The sequence below is a fragment of the Vicugna pacos genome, chromosome 17, assembly GCF_048564905.1.
Source record: "Vicugna pacos chromosome 17, VicPac4, whole genome shotgun sequence".
In the NCBI taxonomy this organism is placed as follows: domain Eukaryota; kingdom Metazoa; phylum Chordata; class Mammalia; order Artiodactyla; family Camelidae; genus Vicugna; species Vicugna pacos.
The window spans coordinates 21,171,244-21,189,964 of NC_133003.1; the positions used below are offsets into that span (position 1 = coordinate 21,171,244).

At 57.9% G+C, this 18,721-nt stretch overlaps 1 protein-coding gene across 6 annotated transcripts in view; it reads right to left on the minus strand.

Moving 5' to 3' along the window:
- The window catches only part of COL7A1 (collagen type VII alpha 1 chain), a 29,962-nt gene extending 13,469 nt beyond the window's left edge, over nucleotides 1-16,493 (minus strand). For all 6 annotated transcript variants that reach the window (XM_031686586.2, XM_015234961.3, XM_072941217.1 and 3 more), the window contains exons 1-62: nucleotides 16,442-16,493; nucleotides 16,259-16,344; nucleotides 15,611-15,791; nucleotides 14,794-14,953; nucleotides 14,615-14,708; nucleotides 14,362-14,523; nucleotides 13,965-14,128; nucleotides 13,758-13,887; nucleotides 13,539-13,655; nucleotides 13,286-13,432; nucleotides 13,084-13,200; nucleotides 12,859-13,008; nucleotides 12,648-12,776; nucleotides 11,871-12,014; nucleotides 11,660-11,785; nucleotides 11,408-11,551; nucleotides 10,717-10,836; nucleotides 10,415-10,558; nucleotides 9,924-10,049; nucleotides 9,677-9,823; nucleotides 9,281-9,403; nucleotides 8,917-9,063; nucleotides 8,566-8,700; nucleotides 8,334-8,480; nucleotides 8,116-8,252; nucleotides 7,706-7,832; nucleotides 7,474-7,620; nucleotides 7,214-7,386; nucleotides 7,067-7,102; nucleotides 6,956-6,982; nucleotides 6,816-6,860; nucleotides 6,680-6,742; nucleotides 6,186-6,257; nucleotides 6,058-6,093; nucleotides 5,881-5,916; nucleotides 5,574-5,645; nucleotides 5,388-5,465; nucleotides 5,105-5,131; nucleotides 4,974-5,024; nucleotides 4,770-4,832; nucleotides 4,622-4,681; nucleotides 4,470-4,505; nucleotides 4,226-4,270; nucleotides 4,111-4,146; nucleotides 3,713-3,757; nucleotides 3,594-3,629; nucleotides 3,431-3,463; nucleotides 3,048-3,080; nucleotides 2,835-2,888; nucleotides 2,699-2,758; nucleotides 2,574-2,609; nucleotides 2,396-2,476; nucleotides 2,260-2,295; nucleotides 2,018-2,062; nucleotides 1,741-1,812; nucleotides 1,458-1,502; nucleotides 1,182-1,208; nucleotides 946-975; nucleotides 734-814; nucleotides 623-658; nucleotides 513-548; nucleotides 344-424 (exon numbers count right to left, since the gene is read on the minus strand). In XM_031686586.2, the coding sequence (XP_031542446.1) occupies nucleotides 344-424; nucleotides 513-548; nucleotides 623-658; nucleotides 734-814; nucleotides 946-975; nucleotides 1,182-1,208; nucleotides 1,458-1,502; nucleotides 1,741-1,812; nucleotides 2,018-2,062; nucleotides 2,260-2,295; nucleotides 2,396-2,476; nucleotides 2,574-2,609; nucleotides 2,699-2,758; nucleotides 2,835-2,888; nucleotides 3,048-3,080; nucleotides 3,431-3,463; nucleotides 3,594-3,629; nucleotides 3,713-3,757; nucleotides 4,111-4,146; nucleotides 4,226-4,270; nucleotides 4,470-4,505; nucleotides 4,622-4,681; nucleotides 4,770-4,832; nucleotides 4,974-5,024; nucleotides 5,105-5,131; nucleotides 5,388-5,465; nucleotides 5,574-5,645; nucleotides 5,881-5,916; nucleotides 6,058-6,093; nucleotides 6,186-6,257; nucleotides 6,680-6,742; nucleotides 6,816-6,860; nucleotides 6,956-6,982; nucleotides 7,067-7,102; nucleotides 7,214-7,386; nucleotides 7,474-7,620; nucleotides 7,706-7,832; nucleotides 8,116-8,252; nucleotides 8,334-8,480; nucleotides 8,566-8,700; nucleotides 8,917-9,063; nucleotides 9,281-9,403; nucleotides 9,677-9,823; nucleotides 9,924-10,049; nucleotides 10,415-10,558; nucleotides 10,717-10,836; nucleotides 11,408-11,551; nucleotides 11,660-11,785; nucleotides 11,871-12,014; nucleotides 12,648-12,776; nucleotides 12,859-13,008; nucleotides 13,084-13,200; nucleotides 13,286-13,432; nucleotides 13,539-13,655; nucleotides 13,758-13,887; nucleotides 13,965-14,128; nucleotides 14,362-14,523; nucleotides 14,615-14,708; nucleotides 14,794-14,953; nucleotides 15,611-15,791; nucleotides 16,259-16,343 (5,373 nt within the window). In that variant the 5' untranslated portion in view covers nucleotide 16,344; nucleotides 16,442-16,493. The remainder of the gene's footprint in view (nucleotides 1-343; nucleotides 425-512; nucleotides 549-622; nucleotides 659-733; nucleotides 815-945; nucleotides 976-1,181; nucleotides 1,209-1,457; nucleotides 1,503-1,740; nucleotides 1,813-2,017; nucleotides 2,063-2,259; nucleotides 2,296-2,395; nucleotides 2,477-2,573; nucleotides 2,610-2,698; nucleotides 2,759-2,834; nucleotides 2,889-3,047; nucleotides 3,081-3,430; nucleotides 3,464-3,593; nucleotides 3,630-3,712; nucleotides 3,758-4,110; nucleotides 4,147-4,225; nucleotides 4,271-4,469; nucleotides 4,506-4,621; nucleotides 4,682-4,769; nucleotides 4,833-4,973; nucleotides 5,025-5,104; nucleotides 5,132-5,387; nucleotides 5,466-5,573; nucleotides 5,646-5,880; nucleotides 5,917-6,057; nucleotides 6,094-6,185; nucleotides 6,258-6,679; nucleotides 6,743-6,815; nucleotides 6,861-6,955; nucleotides 6,983-7,066; nucleotides 7,103-7,213; nucleotides 7,387-7,473; nucleotides 7,621-7,705; nucleotides 7,833-8,115; nucleotides 8,253-8,333; nucleotides 8,481-8,565; nucleotides 8,701-8,916; nucleotides 9,064-9,280; nucleotides 9,404-9,676; nucleotides 9,824-9,923; nucleotides 10,050-10,414; nucleotides 10,559-10,716; nucleotides 10,837-11,407; nucleotides 11,552-11,659; nucleotides 11,786-11,870; nucleotides 12,015-12,647; nucleotides 12,777-12,858; nucleotides 13,009-13,083; nucleotides 13,201-13,285; nucleotides 13,433-13,538; nucleotides 13,656-13,757; nucleotides 13,888-13,964; nucleotides 14,129-14,361; nucleotides 14,524-14,614; nucleotides 14,709-14,793; nucleotides 14,954-15,610; nucleotides 15,792-16,258; nucleotides 16,345-16,441) is intronic.
- Between the last annotated feature and the right edge of the window lie 2,228 nt (nucleotides 16,494-18,721).

Genomic DNA, 18,721 nt, shown 5'->3' on the forward strand with positions numbered 1-18,721 from the left:
GGCTTGCCAGACAGTAACATCCCCCACCCAGGCGGGGTACTAGGGGGAGACACGTAACCCATCTGGCCCCAAAGTTCATCAAGATCCAGCAGGGAGGAGGGTACAGCTCAAATGGTAGAGCGTTTGCTTAGCATGCACAAGGTCCTAGGTTCAATCCCCAGTATCTCCTCTAAAAAAATAAATAAATAAACCTAATTACCCACTCACCAAAAAGAAAAAAAAGAAGTATTCACTACAGTAACTTTGAAAAAAAAAAAAAAAACCCAGAAGACTCAGGTAAGACTGAGCTCATATAAAGGGACAAGGGAAGGGATGTGACCAGGTAGAGACCACCACAATTCACCTGCAGCCCAGGGGGGCCAGGGGCTCCTGGTTTCCCATCCAGCCCACTGCGGCCATCCAGGCCAGGGGGGCCTCGGTCACCCTGAGGAAAAGCATAGTAAGAGGCTTCAAAGGGCTGGATCTGAGAGACCAGGCTCACCATCCAAAACAGGGCTCCACAGCTCTCTCACCTTTTCTCCTACTGGGCCTCGAACACCTGGGTCCCCCTGAAGGGAACAAGGTCAGTGAGAGGTGAGGACAAGATGGGGACTTAGGCTGATGGGCAAAGTGCGTCACTCACCTGTGGGCCTGGGGGCCCCCGAAGTCCACTGATGCCCTGCAGATGGGGAGGAAGAAATCAGAGCAGGCGTTCCCAGGCCCACACGTCCCCAACAGGACCAGCCACACTCACCCTCTCCCCAGAGGCTCCAGGGGGGCCGGGGTCACCCTTGGGTCCTCGAGGACCCTCCTGTCCACGGTCCCCAGGCTCTCCCTGTGGCAGAGACAAGCGTGTTGAGGGAACAGCACCGGGGCCACAGGCATGCCCGAGGTAGAACCTGTCGTGGGGGCACTGAGATGCTTTTCCTAGGCTCACAACTTCACTCCACCCCCAGAACCTGATACCTTCTCTCCGGCTCCAAGTCCCGTGTCCACCTGTGGGGGGAATGGCGAGTGAGAAGAATTATTTAACTAGGGGAAGTGGGCTAGGGACGGGAGATAGAGCTGCAAGATCAATGAAGATACCAGGGGGCAGAGGGAGAGGTCGGAGGGAGACAATGGAAGGGATAAGGGGACACTGTGCAAAGCCAGCACAGGCAGGTGAGGGAGATGACAGAGGATTAGATCCACTCAACCCTTACCAGCCGTCCAGGGGGTCCTGGGGGACCCTGGGGAAGGAAATAATCATAGTCAACAGGAGCTCAAAGGCCCCAGGACACAGCTCAGGTTTGCCCCAGTCTCAACTCTGCTCCCAGATTCCCTGAAGCACCACAATGCCAACCCCAGAAGGCAGGTCAGGCCTGGAGGTGGCCACCGCGGCTCCCTACCATGACCTCCAGGCCCTTTATGGAAGTGCTGACCAGACGGGCACTGGAAATCTTCCATCCCTACCAAGCCCGGAACACAGAACTACTCACCGACTCCCCACGGTCGCCCTTGGGTCCAGGTAGTCCAGGACTCCCCTGCAGAAAGTCAGAGGGTCAGGGTCCCAAAGAAGAAGCAACAACAGTTTGGGGAGCTTTGGACTCACCCTAAGGACTCATGGGGATCCTGGTGGCCTTTGGGGGTTGTGACAAAGGGGTCACAGGAAATGAAAACTGTGAGGGTTTAGCATTGCAGGGCTGGGGTGGCAGGTTCAGGGGCTGGGAATCAGATGGTTGGGGATTGAAGCTGAGGTTGGGGTCAGAGGTCAGGACTTACATTTCGTCCATCCTCTCCAGGATCTCCCTGGTCTCCCTTCTCACCCACAGGCCCCCGAGCTCCAGGTGCCCCCTGAAAAGAGCAGCTCTTCTGAGACAGACCTTCTCAGCATTTTGTAGATTCCCCCATGACACCCCATACTGCCCCAGGTTCTCCATCACCCTGAAACCCATGCCAGAGTTTCCCACCACCACAACCTCCCTCCAGACTCTCCCATCAGCCTTTCTCCCCTCAGAGTTTCCCATCACTTCCCTTACTTCTCCCTGCCAAGCCTCACCCGAAGGCCACGCTCGCCAGCTTTTCCAGGCAAACCTGGGTCACCCTGGTGATGGAGAGAACACCACATTGAGCAAGCAAGTTAGTCTCAAGCTAACTCAGGGAGTGGCGGCAGAGAAGGTCCTGGGCATTAACTGGACAAGAAGCAGGAGGATGGACTGGACAACCTGGTGGAGCCCCCAGCCCACTGGGATCACAGTTCAAGGGTAAAGGATCAGAAACCACAGCAGGAAGGAGTCTCACCGGGGGACCCTCGTCACCTTTCTCTCCAACTTCACCCTGTGAGACATGAGAGTCAGCCCTGGTCCTCAAACCCTGAATGATGTCAGCAATACCCTACTCCCCATCCCCCAGAGCTCCCCCAGTCCAGTCCTCTTACATCTCGTCCTCGGGGGCCGACAGGACCTGAGGAACCAGGCCGCCCAGGGTCTCCCTTCTCTCCAGGAGGCCCCGAGTCACCCTGTGGAGGAGGCAAGAGTGAAGCTGCACATCCAGCCAGCCCTTGAGGGGAGATGACCCCAGAAATCGTGATATTACCCAAGATCACAGGTACTCACTGGGGGTCCTGCTCTGCCAGTGAGGCCGATGGGACCCTGCAGTGCATGGGGAGGGAGGACAGGGCTTAGTCTCAGACACCACCTCATCTCCTTCTGTCACACCCCCTTTCCCCACTGTTACTCACCCGGTCTCCAGGGTCTCCCTTGGGGCCAGGGTCTCCAGGAAGAACCAAGCCAGGTGGGCCCTGTGGGAGGAGGGGTCAGAGGTCAGGAGACACAACCTTCACCTGCCCTACCCCCTAAACACTTCCCTGCACTCACCCGCTCTCCTTTGACTCCAGTAGCTCCTTTGGGCCCAGCCGGCCCCACATCTCCCTAGAGGTGACAAAGACCATCAGTGTCAGCCCCAGGCTCTGTGACCCCCACCAGCCAACAATCATGCCATAACCCTCATGACCTCCAGGGGCCTCTAGGTAGGCCCCACGACCTTGAGCTCAACCTGTAACAGCCTCCCTTCACTCTCGCCAGACTTGCCTTCTCTCCTTTGGCTCCAGCACCTATCGGTCCCTGAAAACAAACAGGAGAGACATGGCTTGGTCCCCCCTAGGGATCATAGTACCACAGCCTTGATTAGGGTTGGGGTTATACAGAACTAGAAGTCTCTGCTCAGAGGTCACAGGATCACCGCTGGGAGGAGGGCAGGGATTACAAAGGGCTTACGACCTGTACGGTGGTCATGGGGTCACAGGATTGCAGCCAGGAGTTGGAAGACGTGTTATAGCATAAGGAGAGCCACAGAGCTCTGAGTCTGCCCAGGTCCCGAGGTTATCGAGTCACAGCCTGGATCACTGGTTTCTAGACAAGTCAAGGCTCAAGGGGCTGTGCTATACTCAGAGCCCCACCCTCCCTTCACTCACCACTGCAGGGTCTCCAGGGCGACCAGGCTCCCCCTGTGGAGAAAGGATAGCGGGGAGGGGAGGGGTGGTCACGGACACACCTAGAAACCCAAGGTCCTAGTACCCCATCTGCCACAAACCCTGGCACTGGAGGGGACAGATCCCCAGCCCATCCATGACCCACCTTCTCTCCTCGGTGGCCAGTGGGTCCTGGTGGCCCCTGCACATGGAGAAAGCGTGAGCCCAGGAGGGGAGGGACACATGAAAGCCCCACTCCTGGTCCCACCACAGTTACACACTCACTTCAGGACCCTCAGCTCCAGGACGTCCAGCAACTCCCGGTGGTCCCTGGGAAAGAGGAGCAGAAATGCTGATCCAGGTGGGCAGGGGCAGGGGCATTATGGCTGAAGGGCTAGAGGCTGGGGTGGGGATCACAGAAGATCAGAATTTAGGTTGGCAAGGGTCACACTCAGCAGGAGGAGAGACACCAGATCAGTGGAAGTCAAGGTCGGTTAAGCAGGGTAAGAAAGCTAAAAATGGTTCCCTGGGGTTGAGGGTTAAAGCCTGCATCAGCGAGATTAGGAGTCATGTGAGATGGGGTGGAGGGGCAGGGGTAGTGGAGGTCAGGGACGACAAGTCAAAACCAGGAGGGGGCATACAACCCAGGTTAGATGGCACTGGCATGGGGGTCAATAGCTCACCTGGGGTCCCACTGGGCCAGGGGATCCGCGTTCGCCCTGTTGGAACACAATGGGTCAGAGCCGAATCTGGGCCCTGACCCTCTAGGGCCCTGAGAGCCCCCAAGGCTTCACTTACCTTCTCCCCAGTCTCACCCACAGCCCCTTTCAGTCCTTGGTCACCCTGAGGGGAGAGAGATGGGAAAGGGGCCATGACTGTAGAACCCCAGACAAGGTCTCTCAAACTCCAACCATCCACCTCTGAAACCACAACCTCTGATCTGGAAAGAACCCTTATCTCCTGATCCTCCCAACTCTCCTAATCCTATTGGGGTCCCAGTGTGTCACCCCTCATATCTGACCTCTCCCAAAATGACACTTACTTTGGGGCCAGCATCTCCAGGAAGTCCCCGTAGGCCCTGAAAGGCGTTCAGAGATTTGGGTTTGGGCATAAGGATGGAGTAGAGGACTGATGGCTGAGGGTCAGGGTGGAGCTATGCCCACCACACTCAGAACCCCTGGCCCCCATACTCACCCGCTCACCCGGGGTCCCAGGTTGCCCTGGGAGGCCTGGGGCTCCATCCTCACAGTCGCCCTGAAGGAGAAACAGATGGGTAGGAGACCCTACCCCCAGCACCCAGACCCCCCCCAGAACTAGGGCACCAAGAAGTGAGGTCTCCCACCTTTTCTCCTTTTTCTCCAGAGGGGCCAACTGGGCCTTGGGGTCCAGGACTTCCAGGAAGACCCTAGGAGAAAGTAAGTAAAACTGTGAGTTTTAAAGTGAGGTCCAGCATCCACCCACTGCCCCAGCAGAGCCCCCAGCTCCTCTACCCACATCCCTCAGCAGGTCCCCCAGTGTCCCCTGCAGAGCCTCAAGGCTCCCTCACCGGCAGCCCAGGCTCCCCTAGAGCAGCACCATCACCTGGTCCAGGGGGACCCTGGGAAAGAACAGCAGGTCAGGGGATGGCCAGAGAGAATTCAACTCTAAGCCATCCCAGCATACCTTGCCCTCACTTACCCTCTCCCCACGATCACCTTTGTCACCCTGAAAGACAGATCATGACCCATGACCCTAGACCACACCTCCAGTCCCCAAGATATCGGGAGGAATGAGGGTTGTGGGGTCAAATTGGATTACAAAAGTCATAGAAGAATTGAGGGGTTGCGGATGGGGGGTGGTCAAGAGGCCATGTGGGTTCAGAGTGACCAGTAGGGGTTGTGTGGGTTCAAACAGGGTCAGGGATCACCAGGTCACTGGATCACATGGAGGTGATGAGACCATGTGGTAATCATGCTGTCACCTTCACTGATGTTCCAGGTAGTCCTGGGGGACCACGGGGTCCTGGGTCCCCCAGTGGGCCACGAGATCCAGGGGGGCCCTGATGGAAGAGACAAAGCATAAAGTACAAACCCATAGATCCCTACTCTCGCCCCCCTAATGGTTCCCCCACCATATGTCACTTGCCTCCTCGTAATCTAAAACTTACCGGTGGTCCAGAGTCCCCTTTCCGCCCAGGGAGCCCTGGTCCCTCGCTTCCAATGACTTGTCCAGGCTCTCCCTGCAGGACAGAAAACAGAGGGCAGGAATTAGGGTATGGGAACCCTAAGGTGGGAGAAGCCCTCCTCCTAAAAAACAAAAACAAACAAACAAACAAAAAAAAGGTGGGAGGAGCCCCTAGAGATCCCTAGCTGTTCCTTATCACGCCTTAGGCCCTGCACAGTGCCTGGCCTCAGGCAACCCCGCTCTTCCATGGGACATCCCAGCTTGGCTCCCTCCCTCTTCCCTTCACCTACCGGCTCCCCCTTCGGGCCTCGAGGCCCTCGTTCTCCCTGAGGACGAAACAGAGCAAAGGGTAATAATTGGTCTGTGCATTTTAGGGCAGGCCCCCATGGACCATCCTTGCTTCATCACCCCAGATCCCCACCCGGCAGAAAGAACTCTGGGAAGACCCTGGGGGGAGAGCAACTTACAGGTTCTCCACGAGGGCCCGGCCACCCTGGGGAGCCCTGAAATGGAGACCAGAGTCAGACCAATCAGACCACCCCACCCACTCAGGCAGTGTCCTACCATGTGACCTGCGAGGCCAAGGCTTGCTCACCTTTGGGCCGGGGGTTCCAGGAGTCCCAGGGCGGCCAGGGCTGCCTGGAGGCCCATCTGCCCCAGGGAAACCCTAAGGAAGCAAAGAGGTCAGGACAGGAAGGGACCCTCTGCCCAGTGCCCCTGGTTTGATGGAGGAGCCTCAACTATTCTTCACCTGGACTCCTCACCCCATAGGCCCCTAAGTGTTGTTGAGGGTGGAGCAGTGAGCTGAATGGAGCCTAACCTCAGACACAAGGGTGGCCATGAGGCCAATGCCATTTCCCACCTCTCGGACTTAGAACTTCCAGCCAGGCTCTCCAGGAGATGTTGAAACCCCACCTGCCCCCCTCTACTTCAGACCCTTCCCCAAATCTTTGTTGTGGTTTACAATGTCCATTTAGGCTCCTAGGAAAACCCTGTGGTTCTAACTCTGCCTTTTTCTTCTCTCTTCTAAAAATCCCGAGGAACCTTCAAGGAGACTCTAAGGGGAGCCTCAACGGTCTCTACACTCACCCTCTCGCCCTTTGCAATGCTTCTTCCAGGAGGCCCCTGGGGGCCAGGAACACCGATCCTGCCCTGAAAGGAGAGAGCGGGTAAGGAGGCAGTACATCGGTCAGGGTACAGAGGACAGGTGAGGGGAGGCACTCACCGGCAGGCCGGGGGGTCCGGGAGGCCCAGCTTGTCCTTTCAGGCCCTAGGAAGGGTGATCAGTGAGCCCTGTGCTGCTGACCTTCCCCTGCCCCACTGAGCCCCACAACCCATTTTCTACCCCCAACCAGGGCCACTCACCATCTCTCCAGGTTCCCCCTTCTGACCCTAGGGAAAGACATGTTGGACAAGGGTCAGGGCAGCTCATCCCAAAAGGGGCCCTCAGCCACCCACCCAACCCTGCACACTTACCTTTGGACAATGCACCGAGCAAGGCTCTGGCTGTGGCTGTGGACACAGGGTCTCCTTGAGGCTAGGCAGTTCTACCAAGAGCCTCCCACACCTCCTCTTCTCCATCACCCCCAGAGTCTCCATCACCCCCAGAGGCCCCTTCCTAACCTGGGTGGTCAAAGCTGTCTGACACAGGGCTGTTGCCAGACTACTGACTGCTCGGTCCAAGCTTAGACCATCATCCACAGCAAAGAAGGTCTGGACAGGGTCCATGCCTGGCACCAGGCGACGCAGCTGCTCTTGGTCAGCTCCCGCCAGGCCCAGCATCATCACTTTGAGCCCTAAGGAAGGGTCCGACAGCCTGTATGACAACCCTGCTGAGGCCAACCCTATTCCCAGGCCCCATCTCCACCAACCCTGCTCCTCACCAGCAGCCTGGGCCTCACGGATAGGGCTAAAGATGTCACCTCTCAAGGGCTCATCCACCAGCAGAACCATCACCCCAGGCACGTGCCGGCGGCGCCCAGGAGCATCTGGTGCCAACAGGTATCTGTGAGCTGTAACCACAGCTGTGCCTGGGAGAAAGGACATGTCAGAACCCAGGGCCACCAAGCTCCCAGTGGGGAAGCCCCAAGAGTCTATGTCCACTGTAGTCTTTACCCAGGTTGTTCCCACTTGGGTCCATGTAGGGGATGTTGCGGATCTTTTGCAGAATGACACCAAGGTCATGGGAGCTATTCAGTGAGAACAGTGGGGAAGGCCGGTGACTGTAGGACAGGAGGCCAACCTGGTGTAGGGGGAACACAAAGTCTGGGGAGGATGACAGAGCAGGGATGGGGACACAGAGCCTGGGAGGAGACACAGAGCCCAGGGTACGCGACTAAACCTAAACTGTGAGGGGGTCAGCAGTGATGGTAAGACAGGGAGCCAACCAGCAAGAAAGAAGATCTGAGCATGCGGAAGGGCTGGGAGAAAGGCCTGGACCAGTAGGGGGGCAGGGAAATGGGAGCTGGTATGGAGCCTGGGATGGGCAGGGCCAGGTAGGGGTCTGGCTGCCTGTAGGGCCAAACCTGCACTGCCTGCGGCCCAAGAGGCCCAAGTGCAAACACCAGACGCTCCAGGGCTCCCCTCACAGCCTCTGCACGATGAGCATTGTCTCGAGTGGTATGCAGCAGGAAGACCACATCCATCAGGCCTTGGGGACACACTGCAGGAAAGCAGCTTAGTTACTGAAGCAGTCGGCCCATTTACCTATCTTCTTAGGCTTCTCCACTGTGCACCCCCATACCTGGGTTGTGTGTGACAGAGGCCTCACGACCCTGTACACCTTCCCGGACAGGTGTCAGGGAAAAGATGTAGGAGGTTCCAGGCTCTAGCCCTGTCACCCGCTGGGAGTTCAAGACCCCAGGAAGTGTCTGTGAGGCCACAGGCAATTCTACAGAGGACAGAACTCAGTTAAACAGGAAACCCTCCATGGAGCCCCAACTGCCAGCCCACCCCAATCCTGGCCTCCCTTTCACCTTGGTCAGGGCCTCTAAGTGGCCGCCAGGATAGGATGTAGCTGGATACCCCAGACACTGGGGTCCAGGCCAGAGTTACTGAGTCGATTGAGGTGTCCACCACACGCAATTCAGTGCTTGGGACACGAGGCGACTCTGAAAGAGGAGTCAAAGATCAGGGATCAGAGTCTGTGTCCTGAGAACCCAGAGGGGAAAGATCTAAGCAGATCTAGAGGCAGATTCATCTCAGTGAAGGAAGGTCATGCTGGGATCACCCTAGGTCAGGACTGGTAGGAGGGCTATAGGAGGAGTCACTCGGGGTCATGGGGTACAAGAAATCAGAGTAGGTCATCAGTAGGGGGAAGAACACACCAGTGTAGGCAGTCACTTCCGAGGGGGGGCCTTCTCCAGCTGGCCCCAAGACACTCAGCCATATGCGGTAGTGGGTTGCTGGCTCCAGCCTGTCCAGTTCATAGCTGCTGAGCTCGGGCCCCAGGACCCGAGACTGTTCCTGGCCACCTAGGGCAGGTGTGAGGGTGCGGATGGAGGCACCTGAGAAGATGCTAAGATGGGCATTAATGCACACGCCCACCTCACTGACCTCTACCTACCTTACTAATGATGACCCCACCAGCCTGCCCACTTTCACTGACCTTGCCAACCTAGCCCACATCCCCAACCCCATCCCTGGCCCGCCCCCATTGGTCCTTAACTCCCTACTGGGGGTGACTCTTACCCTCAGGTCGCCAACGCAGACGGAAGCCACGTGCCCCGGGCACCGGCTGCCAGCTCAGCCTCAGCGAGTGCTCCCCTCGCTGCACTACGCGAAGTGTCTCCAGGGCTGGCGGAGCCACAGGTGCTTGAGAGAAAGTGCACGGATCAGGGAAGCTCCGCCCCCACCAATCCCTGCACCAATCCCAGACCAACCCTGGAACAAGCACTGCCCCCAGCCGGCTCCTCTGCCTATCCCAGGCTGCATTCCTCTTCCCCTTGAAGACCACCCCCCCCCCCCCCCCGTCTCCACAGGCTCACTACCAATCACTGGTCTCTTATCCATTCTGGAGCACGAACCCTCCCCCCAAACCATCCAGGTCACCAATCAAAGGCTCTCCCCAGCCCAAGCTCCACCTACGCGTGGTGACAACAATGGAGACAGGTGCGCCCTCACGGTCCCCAACAAGTGCAGTCACTCGCACTGAGTAGCTGACTCCGCCTTCGAGGCCCCGAATTTCTGCGGAGTCTGTATTTCCTGGGAGCATCTGCTCTCTTGTGGGGCCACCTAGCCAAGTGAGCATAGGGCAACGGTCAGGGGTAGGGATGGTTGACCAGAGCAGGCAATGCCAGCCAGGAAGGGCAAGGGCAGGGTCAGGGAATCATACCCTCGCTCCGGCCCCAGGCCAGTCTGTAGGCTGTGGCTCCAGTGACCCCCACCCAGGTGATCCGCAGAACATCACTGGAAGCATTGATGATCTGTAGCTTTGACACACTGCCCACAGGCTGAGGGTCTGGAAGCAGAGGCAGGGTAAGAGGTCAGGGACCACTGGATGGCTGGCAGAGAATAGGGTGGCAGTACAGGCACAGTCAGTGCAAGGAGGTCTGAAGGTCAGTGTGAGGTTAGTCTGGACAGGTTAGTCAGTGTAGGCAACTCCTGAAAGGGAGAAGTTCAGTGCCTCGGTGTGGTCAGTGTGGAGCAGCCAGTAAGTCACTGTGGGTGGACACCTATTCATTGTTGGGTAGGTCATTGTGGGAAGATTATTCATGGGAAGAGCTCTGATGAAGTGATGAAGTGGGCTGCAGGAGCAGTCAGGAATACATAGCAGGACAGAGTAGCCAATGAGATGTGGTTGGCAGCAGGCCAGAGTCCACTCACCAGTCCTCACAACCACAGAGGCAGGGGTCCCATCCACACCAGCCGCATGGGCCCACACACGCACCGTGTACTCCGTATCTGGCTCCAGCCCATCCACTTCAGCCAACGTGGCCTCCCCAGAAACCAACTGGGATTTCTCTGGGCCTGGGAGTAAGGATAGAGTCAGCTCTAGGGCTAGCCAGACTCTGCCTCCCAATGCCCCACCTGGACCCCTAAGAAAGAAATCCCTGCTCCCATTCCACCCAGACCTGCCCCTTACAACCCTCCAAAACTTCTGGTCCCTTCCAAAACCCCTGCCCCACCGTGGCCTGGCTGCCAGGAGATCCTGTATCCTGTGGCACCAGGAACCCTATTCCAGGTGATGGTGACAGATGAGCTGCTGGCTTGAGTCACATGGACTGTCTTCACTGGGCCCAGTGGGTCTGAGGGGGAGAGGCAATGGGGAGTCCAATGGACGAGGCAGTGAGGGTCTGATGGTGGAGGTACTGGGGACTATCTAATAGGGGAAGGCAAATGGAGTCTAACAGAAGCCAGGGATTTGATAGGGGAGGCAGTGAATGGGTCAGATGAGGGAAGAAGTAAGGGTTCTGACTGAGGAGATAATGGAAATCTGAGGTGGCAGGTGAGAGAAATCTGAGAGACAAGAAGGTCTAACAGAGAAGGTAACAGGGTTCCAATGGAGGTATTAGGAATCAGTGAGGGGATCTACCAAAAGAGAAAGTGCGAGTCTGAGAGTCAGGTCCAGCAGAAAAGGCAGTGGGGGTCTGAGAGATGACATAGTGGAAATCCGAGGGCAAGGAGAGGGGGGTCTTAGGGGAAGCTGAAGAAGGTAGAGGCTTGAGAGGAGGCGAGGAGACAGAAGAGGGAAGCAGGGCCTCCTAGGGAGGAGGTGGTGAGGATCTAAAGGGGGAGATTGGAGTTCCGAGGAGAAGCAAGGGTCTGAGAGGGAAGGCATGAGGGTCTAGAGGGGCACTGGAGGTAGAAAGCCCTGACCAGTTCGAGCCACGATGACTGCAGCAGGGCCCTCCTCTCTCCCTCGCAGTGCTGACACAGCCACCTGGTAGGAGGTTCCAGGCCTCAGCCCCATGATATCTGTGGCTGTAGACTCTGGGGGTAATGTCTGGCTGGACTCCAGACCTAGGATCAGAGAGAAATGTTGGCATGGCTCCTGCCTGCTCCCTCGGTCCCCTGCCCGCACACCCTGCTGGTTCCCCTCAGTAACCTTCCCATACACCCCACACTGACCACTGTCTGTTCTCCAGCTAATCCGAAACCCACTGGCTCCAGGAACAGGTCCCCAGGCCACCCTCACTCGTGTTGCATCTGATGCCACAACCCGAAGCCCTGGGATGGCAAGTGGGGTTTCTGGTTCTGGGAGTTAAAGACAGAGGTCAGGGATCAAAATCAGAGCCAGAGTGAGTCAGACAGCAGTCCCCTACCCTCCTGCAGTGCTCACCTCGGCGGACAGTGAGGACGCTGGCAGCACCTTCACGGGTGCCCACTCGAGCCATCACCCGCACCATATAGCTCAGCCCAGCCCGGACGTCATCCAAGTCAAAGGCTGTCTGACTCCCAGGAAGCACCAGGGTCCGCTCAACCCCTGATGGAGAAGGGAGGGTAGGTGGGCAGGGATCAGTGAGAGACAGGGATGTGGGAGGAGGAGGCCAGTGATAGACAGAGATACAAAGTGAAAAGAGTCAGTGAGGGATGGGACATGAGATGGAAAGGGTGAGAGAGAAGGACATGGGATAAAAGGAGTCAGTGATGGACAGCGACACAGGCTACCGGGGCCAGTGATGAATGGGGACACACAACAACAGGGGTCAGTGGACAGGGATACAGATGTAGGATGAGAGAAGTCAGTGGACAGGTCATCAATAGACACTGATGTGGGGTGCTGGGTCAATAATGGATGAGGACATGGGATGAGAGGTCAGGGCGGACAGTAGTCAGGGCTAGAGTAATAGAAGGGCAGGGATTGACCTTATGATTACAGAGAAGGATGAAAGCCATGGAAAGGGATGGCTTTCCATGGAGATAGATTCAGGCAAGGACACGGCAGGCAGACAGTGTGACAGGTCTGGACTCAGCGCCATCTTGGCAGGCAAATGGACAAGGAGACAGGAGGAGGCTGCAGAGACCCAGGAGTGAAAAGAGGTGGATTGAGGGTGCAGTCAGTCCCTGAGGGCCAGAACTTCAGTGTGTGTATGGGTGCATGCTGTGTCCACCTCACCCTGGGTGCTGCGCACAGTGATGCGGTACTCGGTGGCACTGGGAACTGGGCTCCAGGATACTCGCACCCGCTGCCCAGGCAGCTCAGTCGCCTGGAGGTCCGTCACTGGGCCCACAGGCATCTCTGACCCTGTTGGAGAGCACAGCGTGAGAGGCAGCCTGGGGTCCCTGTACCTTCCCCTCTCACTTGGCTGAGCCCCCAAAGCCCTCACCAGTGGGGACCACGGTTGCAGGCGTGGCCACCTCACGGCCCTCCAGCAGCGTGTAGAGAGTGAGGCGATATTCAGTGCCTGGCTGCAGCCCATCCAACTGGTAGCGGGTCACATCAGAGGGTAGTACCACCTTCTGTGGCACCTCCAAGCCTACGAGATGATAGGGTCAGGTCAGCTGAGGCCAGGCCCCAACCCTGCCTGGCCACCCCTCCCTCCTGCACTGACCACTCTCACGTCGCCACTCCAGCCGGTAGCCACGGGCCTCAGGCACCAAGTTCCAGGAAAGAAGGATGGATGTGGGGCCCAGGATGACTGCACGCAGGGTCTGCTCAACGGAAGTGTCTACCCAGGGTACAGGGGACTTCAGTGGCCTCTATGCCCTGCCTGTCTGCCCACCCAGCCTGAAGAAAGCACCCAGTCCTCTTACCAGTGCGGGCAGTCAGGGAGGTGGCAGGCCCCATGCTACGGCCAAGCAGGGCACTCACAGTCACCTCATAGTCTGTGCCAGGCTCCAGGTCACGCAGCAACACTGACCCCTGCCCAGGGCCCAGCTCCTGCTGCTGCGTGGCCCCACCTGCACAGGGGGTGGGCACAGAAGGATTAGTGGGTTTTGTAGACTCAGGAGCCTACAATCCTGTCTGTGGTACAGGGACTCCCTTCAGCCCACATCTCTCACTCACCACTGAGGACCCGCCATGTCACACGGTAGCCAGTGGCACCTGGCACAGTCCGCCAGGTCACCAAGAGGCTGTGGGCTGTGGTGTTCTGGATGGTCAACTCCGGCCCCTCCAGGGCAGCTAAGGGAAGGTCCCATCAGGGATTAGTGAGCCCAGAGTGGGGACGGGTTACTGGGACGGGTGGTTAGGTGAGTGGGGTCAGAAGTTAGCAGAATTGCTCACTGGTCCGAGCTGTCCCGCTCACGGCCTCCCCGATGCTGTTGGCGTAGAGGGCAACCACAGTCACTTGGTACTCAGTCAGGGGCCGGAGACCCTGCAGCCGCACGTTGGTCTCACCAGCTGAGACGCTCACCTGCCCAGGATCAGAGGTCACTTCCCTTTGTCCAGCTAAGTCCCCAGTCCTCCACCTACCACTCCTGACAGCCTTACCTCCCGCCGCTCACTTGACACTGGCTGTCCCAGCCCTGTCAAAGGCGCATACTGGACCTTGTAGCCGGTCACAGGGCCACTAGCCGCTGTCCACTGTACTCTCAAGGATTGACTGCCTGGCTCAGACAGCACCAGGTCTCGTGGACCTGAGGTCAAGACTTCGGCTGGGAAAGGAGTCAATCAGTCAGTCAGGCAAGAGGACCAGGGATCAGCACTTATGGTGCAGCTTTAGGGGTCAAGGGTGAGGAGCACGAGGTCAGGCCAGCACTTCCAGGGCAGGGTCAGAGGAGAGCGCCTCTGGCTTGCTATCAGGAGTACATGGGATGGAATCAGCACTCCCAGGTTGGGGTTCAGGTCAAGGTCTAGGCCAGGGCACACAAGGTGGGCAGGAACTCACGGGGCAGGGTCACAGGCACACCACCAGCAGTCGTGCACACCCTCCGAGAAACGAGAGGCAATAGCGTCCTCAGGATGCTGAAATCATTGACGAAGAAGAAGAAATCGCTGGTCGGCTGTGAGGCGATTCGCTTCAGCTCCTCGGGGTCAGCATTCTTGATCCCTGAGGTGATGCCCAGTCAGGACTCAGTTGCCCACATGCCTTCTGACTGGTCCCTGCCCCAACCGACCTGTCACTTCAGCTTGGTACTCACCCACAGCAAACAGCTTGATCCCCTGCCCCTTCAGCCTCTGGGCCGCAGTGTCCACCAGGTCCTGGGACTTCCCATCTGTGATGAGGATGCAGACCTGGAGCAGGTGCAGGGTCAATTCAGGGCTGCCTCAGACACAACTTGGGGATCACCTTGGGAGGCATGGTAGGGTGAGAGATCACCTTGGGGACACCAGGTCGAGCCAGCTGGGGCTGGAAGACATGGTCAGCCACGTGGAGAATCGCAGCCCCTGTGCGTGTGTTGCCTCCCTTGTAGCTGAGCTCACGGATGGCACGGATCACATCACTTCCTGAGCCAAGCGCATCCAGGCCAAACTCTGTCCTGTGGGGAGGAGGGTGGCAACAGGCTAGGGACAAGGACTTTTCTGGTCCTGGCCTCTAGGAGGCCTCTGGGGTGAGGGTTGTATCAGGCCCTCTTGAAGGTCCTCTTGGTTCTGTGATTCCTGTCCTCCACCTCTGAAGCCCCCAAGTTAACAAACTCCCTAGGTGCCCCTCTGTGTCCTGCCTGTGGCTGGGCCTGGGCAGGCCTAGAGCCCTTGAGGCTCCCAGGCTCAGGGCCCAGGATGTCTGGTTAATTAAATAATGGTAGGAGAAAGGGTCCCATTGTAGGGAGGTGGACACTGGCCAGACAGGGAGGCCCTTTGCTAAGTGAGAGGCTGAAGGGATCAGGAGGCTAAAACATGGAGAGTCCCGCAGAAACAGAGCATCTGAAGCCCCTGGGCTCCCCAGTAGCCTCTCCATCTCCAGATCAGAAAACATAGCCCCCGTCTTTGGCACAGCACTAGTCTAAAGAGGTCTCAGATATGAGGGCTCTACTTAGGAGATTCCTGCTTCTGTCTTAAGAGGAGGTCCTGCCTGGAGTGGGTGGGGGTGGGCCTCTGGGTTCCCCAGATAGACTAGGGGTTTTTGGACTCTGCTTCTGTCTGAAGGAGGGGTCCTGGTGAGATCTCTGGCTCCCTAGCTCTGGGAATCCACTCACCGTGGGTCATCGCTGTACTGCACGGCAGCAAAGCGCACACCCTGTGCACCGGCTGCCCCAGAGAAGGGCAGCACCAGCCCCTCAAGGAAAGCGCGCACTTCACGGAAGTTGCTGCGACCGATGGATGAGGAGCCATCGAGTAGGAACACGATGTCAGCAGCATAAAGGCTCGTGCAGGTCACTGGGGCAGGGAAAAGCAATCACGATTTCTTCTTGGAGCCCACTCACCCACTCCCCTCACTGTGGTCCCCTGGGGCTGGGGAGAGGAGAGTAGGCTTCATCTGCTCTGCAAAACAGCCCAGGCTGGCTTGGGCCTGAGAGCCCTGGAGGGAGCTGAGGTGGAGCTCAGAGGCAACTCTCCCGCGGAGCGGAGGACTGGTGGGGAGGAAGAGTCGCGGTGCGGGTGTGGGTCTGGGGATCTGGGACTGAGGCTGGCCTCAGGGGACAGCGTGGACTGACATAGGGGACTCACGCATAACTGGATACAGTTTGGGAGATGCAGCAGGGTTTAGGGAGTCCCAGGAGAGTCAGGAGAAATACACACAGGGTCGCAGAGGGGTGGGGAGCAGGATCCAGGATGAAGGGGGAATAGAGCTGTGGGTGACAGGGGGCAGTGCCTTGGATGAGGTCCTTCCCTGCCCTGCTCACCTCTCTCTCGGTGCTGGGCCCGCACTCGGGGCGCCCTTGCCAAGATTCCGGCGCAGAGCGCAGCCACCAGGAGCCGCAGCCTCATCCTAGGTGAGGGAAACAGTCAGCCAGGACTCCCGCCTCTCCCTCAGACTTGGTGGGGTCAAGCCCAGTGCTCTCCCAACCCCCCAGTCTCGGTCTTGCCTGCTGATCCGCTGGCTCCCGCTGCCGTAGTCCCGCCGCCACAGCAGAGAAAAGTCCCTGATCCCTTGGGGGCGGAGCAGCGGGCGGGGACCCAGGCGGCCCACCCCCACCCCTCACCCCGTCCCAAAGGTTGCCGCCCCTGCCACCCCTCCCAGGGACAGATGATTTGATTCCACTTAAGTGTAAAGTATCCCCAACTCCTGCGGTTTCTGGGATTCCCCAGGAAGGTTCTCTACAGATAGATGATGAGAGAGCCCTTTCCAACCCCTTCTAGGGTCAGAGAACTTAGTTGCTGTAGGTCATAGACTAGGAGTGACTGCTGGGGACTAGACTTTGGATAGGTTCCAGGGGATCAAAGATGTAGCACGAAGTCGGTGGGGGGAAGCTGCAGCTGGAGATGACTCACCCCCCCCCAACACCCCCCACCACTCTGTGCCCAGACAAGCCCTCAGGCCATAAGTCCCGCCGGGCCTCTCCTGTGATTCAGCCATCCCTGTCTGTTGGTTCTCCTGTGTCTCATCCCAGTCCCCTCAATGGGCCTAACAGTCCCCAGCAAATGAGGGGCTCTGGGCTCATCCAGGGAGAGCAAGGGACCACTGGGCTGCATCCAAGTAATGCCCATTCCCACTCTGGAAGAGGAAGCCAGGAGGAGAGAATCTGTGTCATGCTTATGCATACTTGTCCATCTCAGTGTCCGGCACCCCCTACTCTGCCCTGAATCAGCTCCAGGCGGATGCCATCCAGCTGTGCTTGCAGGGAGGGGTTATCCACGTGTGGAGAGTAGACCACCCACAGTGACAGCTCATCTCTCAGGAATCCACCCCTTCCTGTCTGCACCCCCATGGGTGAGCCTGTCCTGCTCCAGACAGGCCCCCCTACCTACACATCCTCATTCTGGTCCTCCAGTCTCCTCCTTCAACCTACTCTTCTTAAAGACCCCCTTCCACCTATCATCTTCATCCTGAGCCCTTCCCTTCCCTCCTAGCTGCCCTCACAGTCCACCTGAGCTTCCACCTTCATAACCTTTAACCAGCCTGACTTCACACCTGTCTCCCTCAGCTTGCTTCTGATTACGGACAGTCCCCTCAACAAATCCCCAGGCCAGGGACACTATCCTGAGTAGGTCAGTCTTTGTATAGACATATGCGTTCATTATAGGGGTTGATACTAAAGCACAGAGACACTCCCAAGAGCATGGCGCCCATTCTTTCTTTCTGCCACTCCTGGATTAACTCTGGGAAGCCCGGAGAATAAATACATCTACCTTCACCACTGCCACCAGGCCCCTTCCAACATGCCTAACCCCTCTGCCTCCCCTGGGGCCCCACAGGCTTATGAGGGAGAAATGGGGATGGTATCTGTTAAACTTGTCTCCCCTAGACTCCTCCAGGGACTGAGATCTCCGACTTATGGCCAGAGTTGGGGTCAGTGATGACCATCCATGCTTCCTTGTCATTATCCAGAAGGCTGGAGCCACAGGAACAGCCCCAGGTTATCATTGGATACAGCACTGTGATCCATAGGGCCCAGAACCTTTGTCCAAGGTCAAGGGCTCCTCAGGCATGTCCCAGGAATCCCTCACCCCTTGAAGGTGTCCTACAGGTGAGGGCTGCAGAGACCAGACAAGCCCTCTTAACAGAGGCAGCCTGAGAGCTAGCATATGCAGCGTGGACACACACACACACACACACACACGTTTGGGTTCAGTCTTTAGGGGAGACTGGAGGCCAGCTGAGGTGTTCAGGCAAACTTCATCAGAGCCACGAGGGGCCCCAGAAAGAAAGGAAGGGCTGCCTGCCTTGGCGGGGGGGTCACTCGAAGAGTACTAGGAGAGGCTACTGGAGGTAGAAGCAGGGTTGACTGCATGTCTGGAGCTCCCGGGAGGCTCACAAGCAGGGCCGTGGTCCTCTGAGGCTCCCAGTTACAGCCTCCTGGCAGGCACACAGCCTAGGACTCAGCCCCCTCCATTAGGGCAGTGGGGCCCTGAGCTTAGTCTTTCTCCCTCCCACACTCCCCTGCACATTTTTCTGGCTTCAGTCACTCCCTCTGCCAGATAGCACCATGTGTCACCAACTGGGGTCCCTTTTGGGGATTCCAGACCCACACATCCCACTGTCCCAGACATCTCCAAATTTCTCAGAACTGTGGCCAAAGCTGGGCAAGTCTTCATCCTCCAACCTACCCACCCTGCCCCATGGTACCCTAGTCCTGCTGGGGATGTGGTCTTGCTCGGGTCCCTCGAAGCCTACTCCAGCTCTTCCTACAGCCTTGACAACTGCC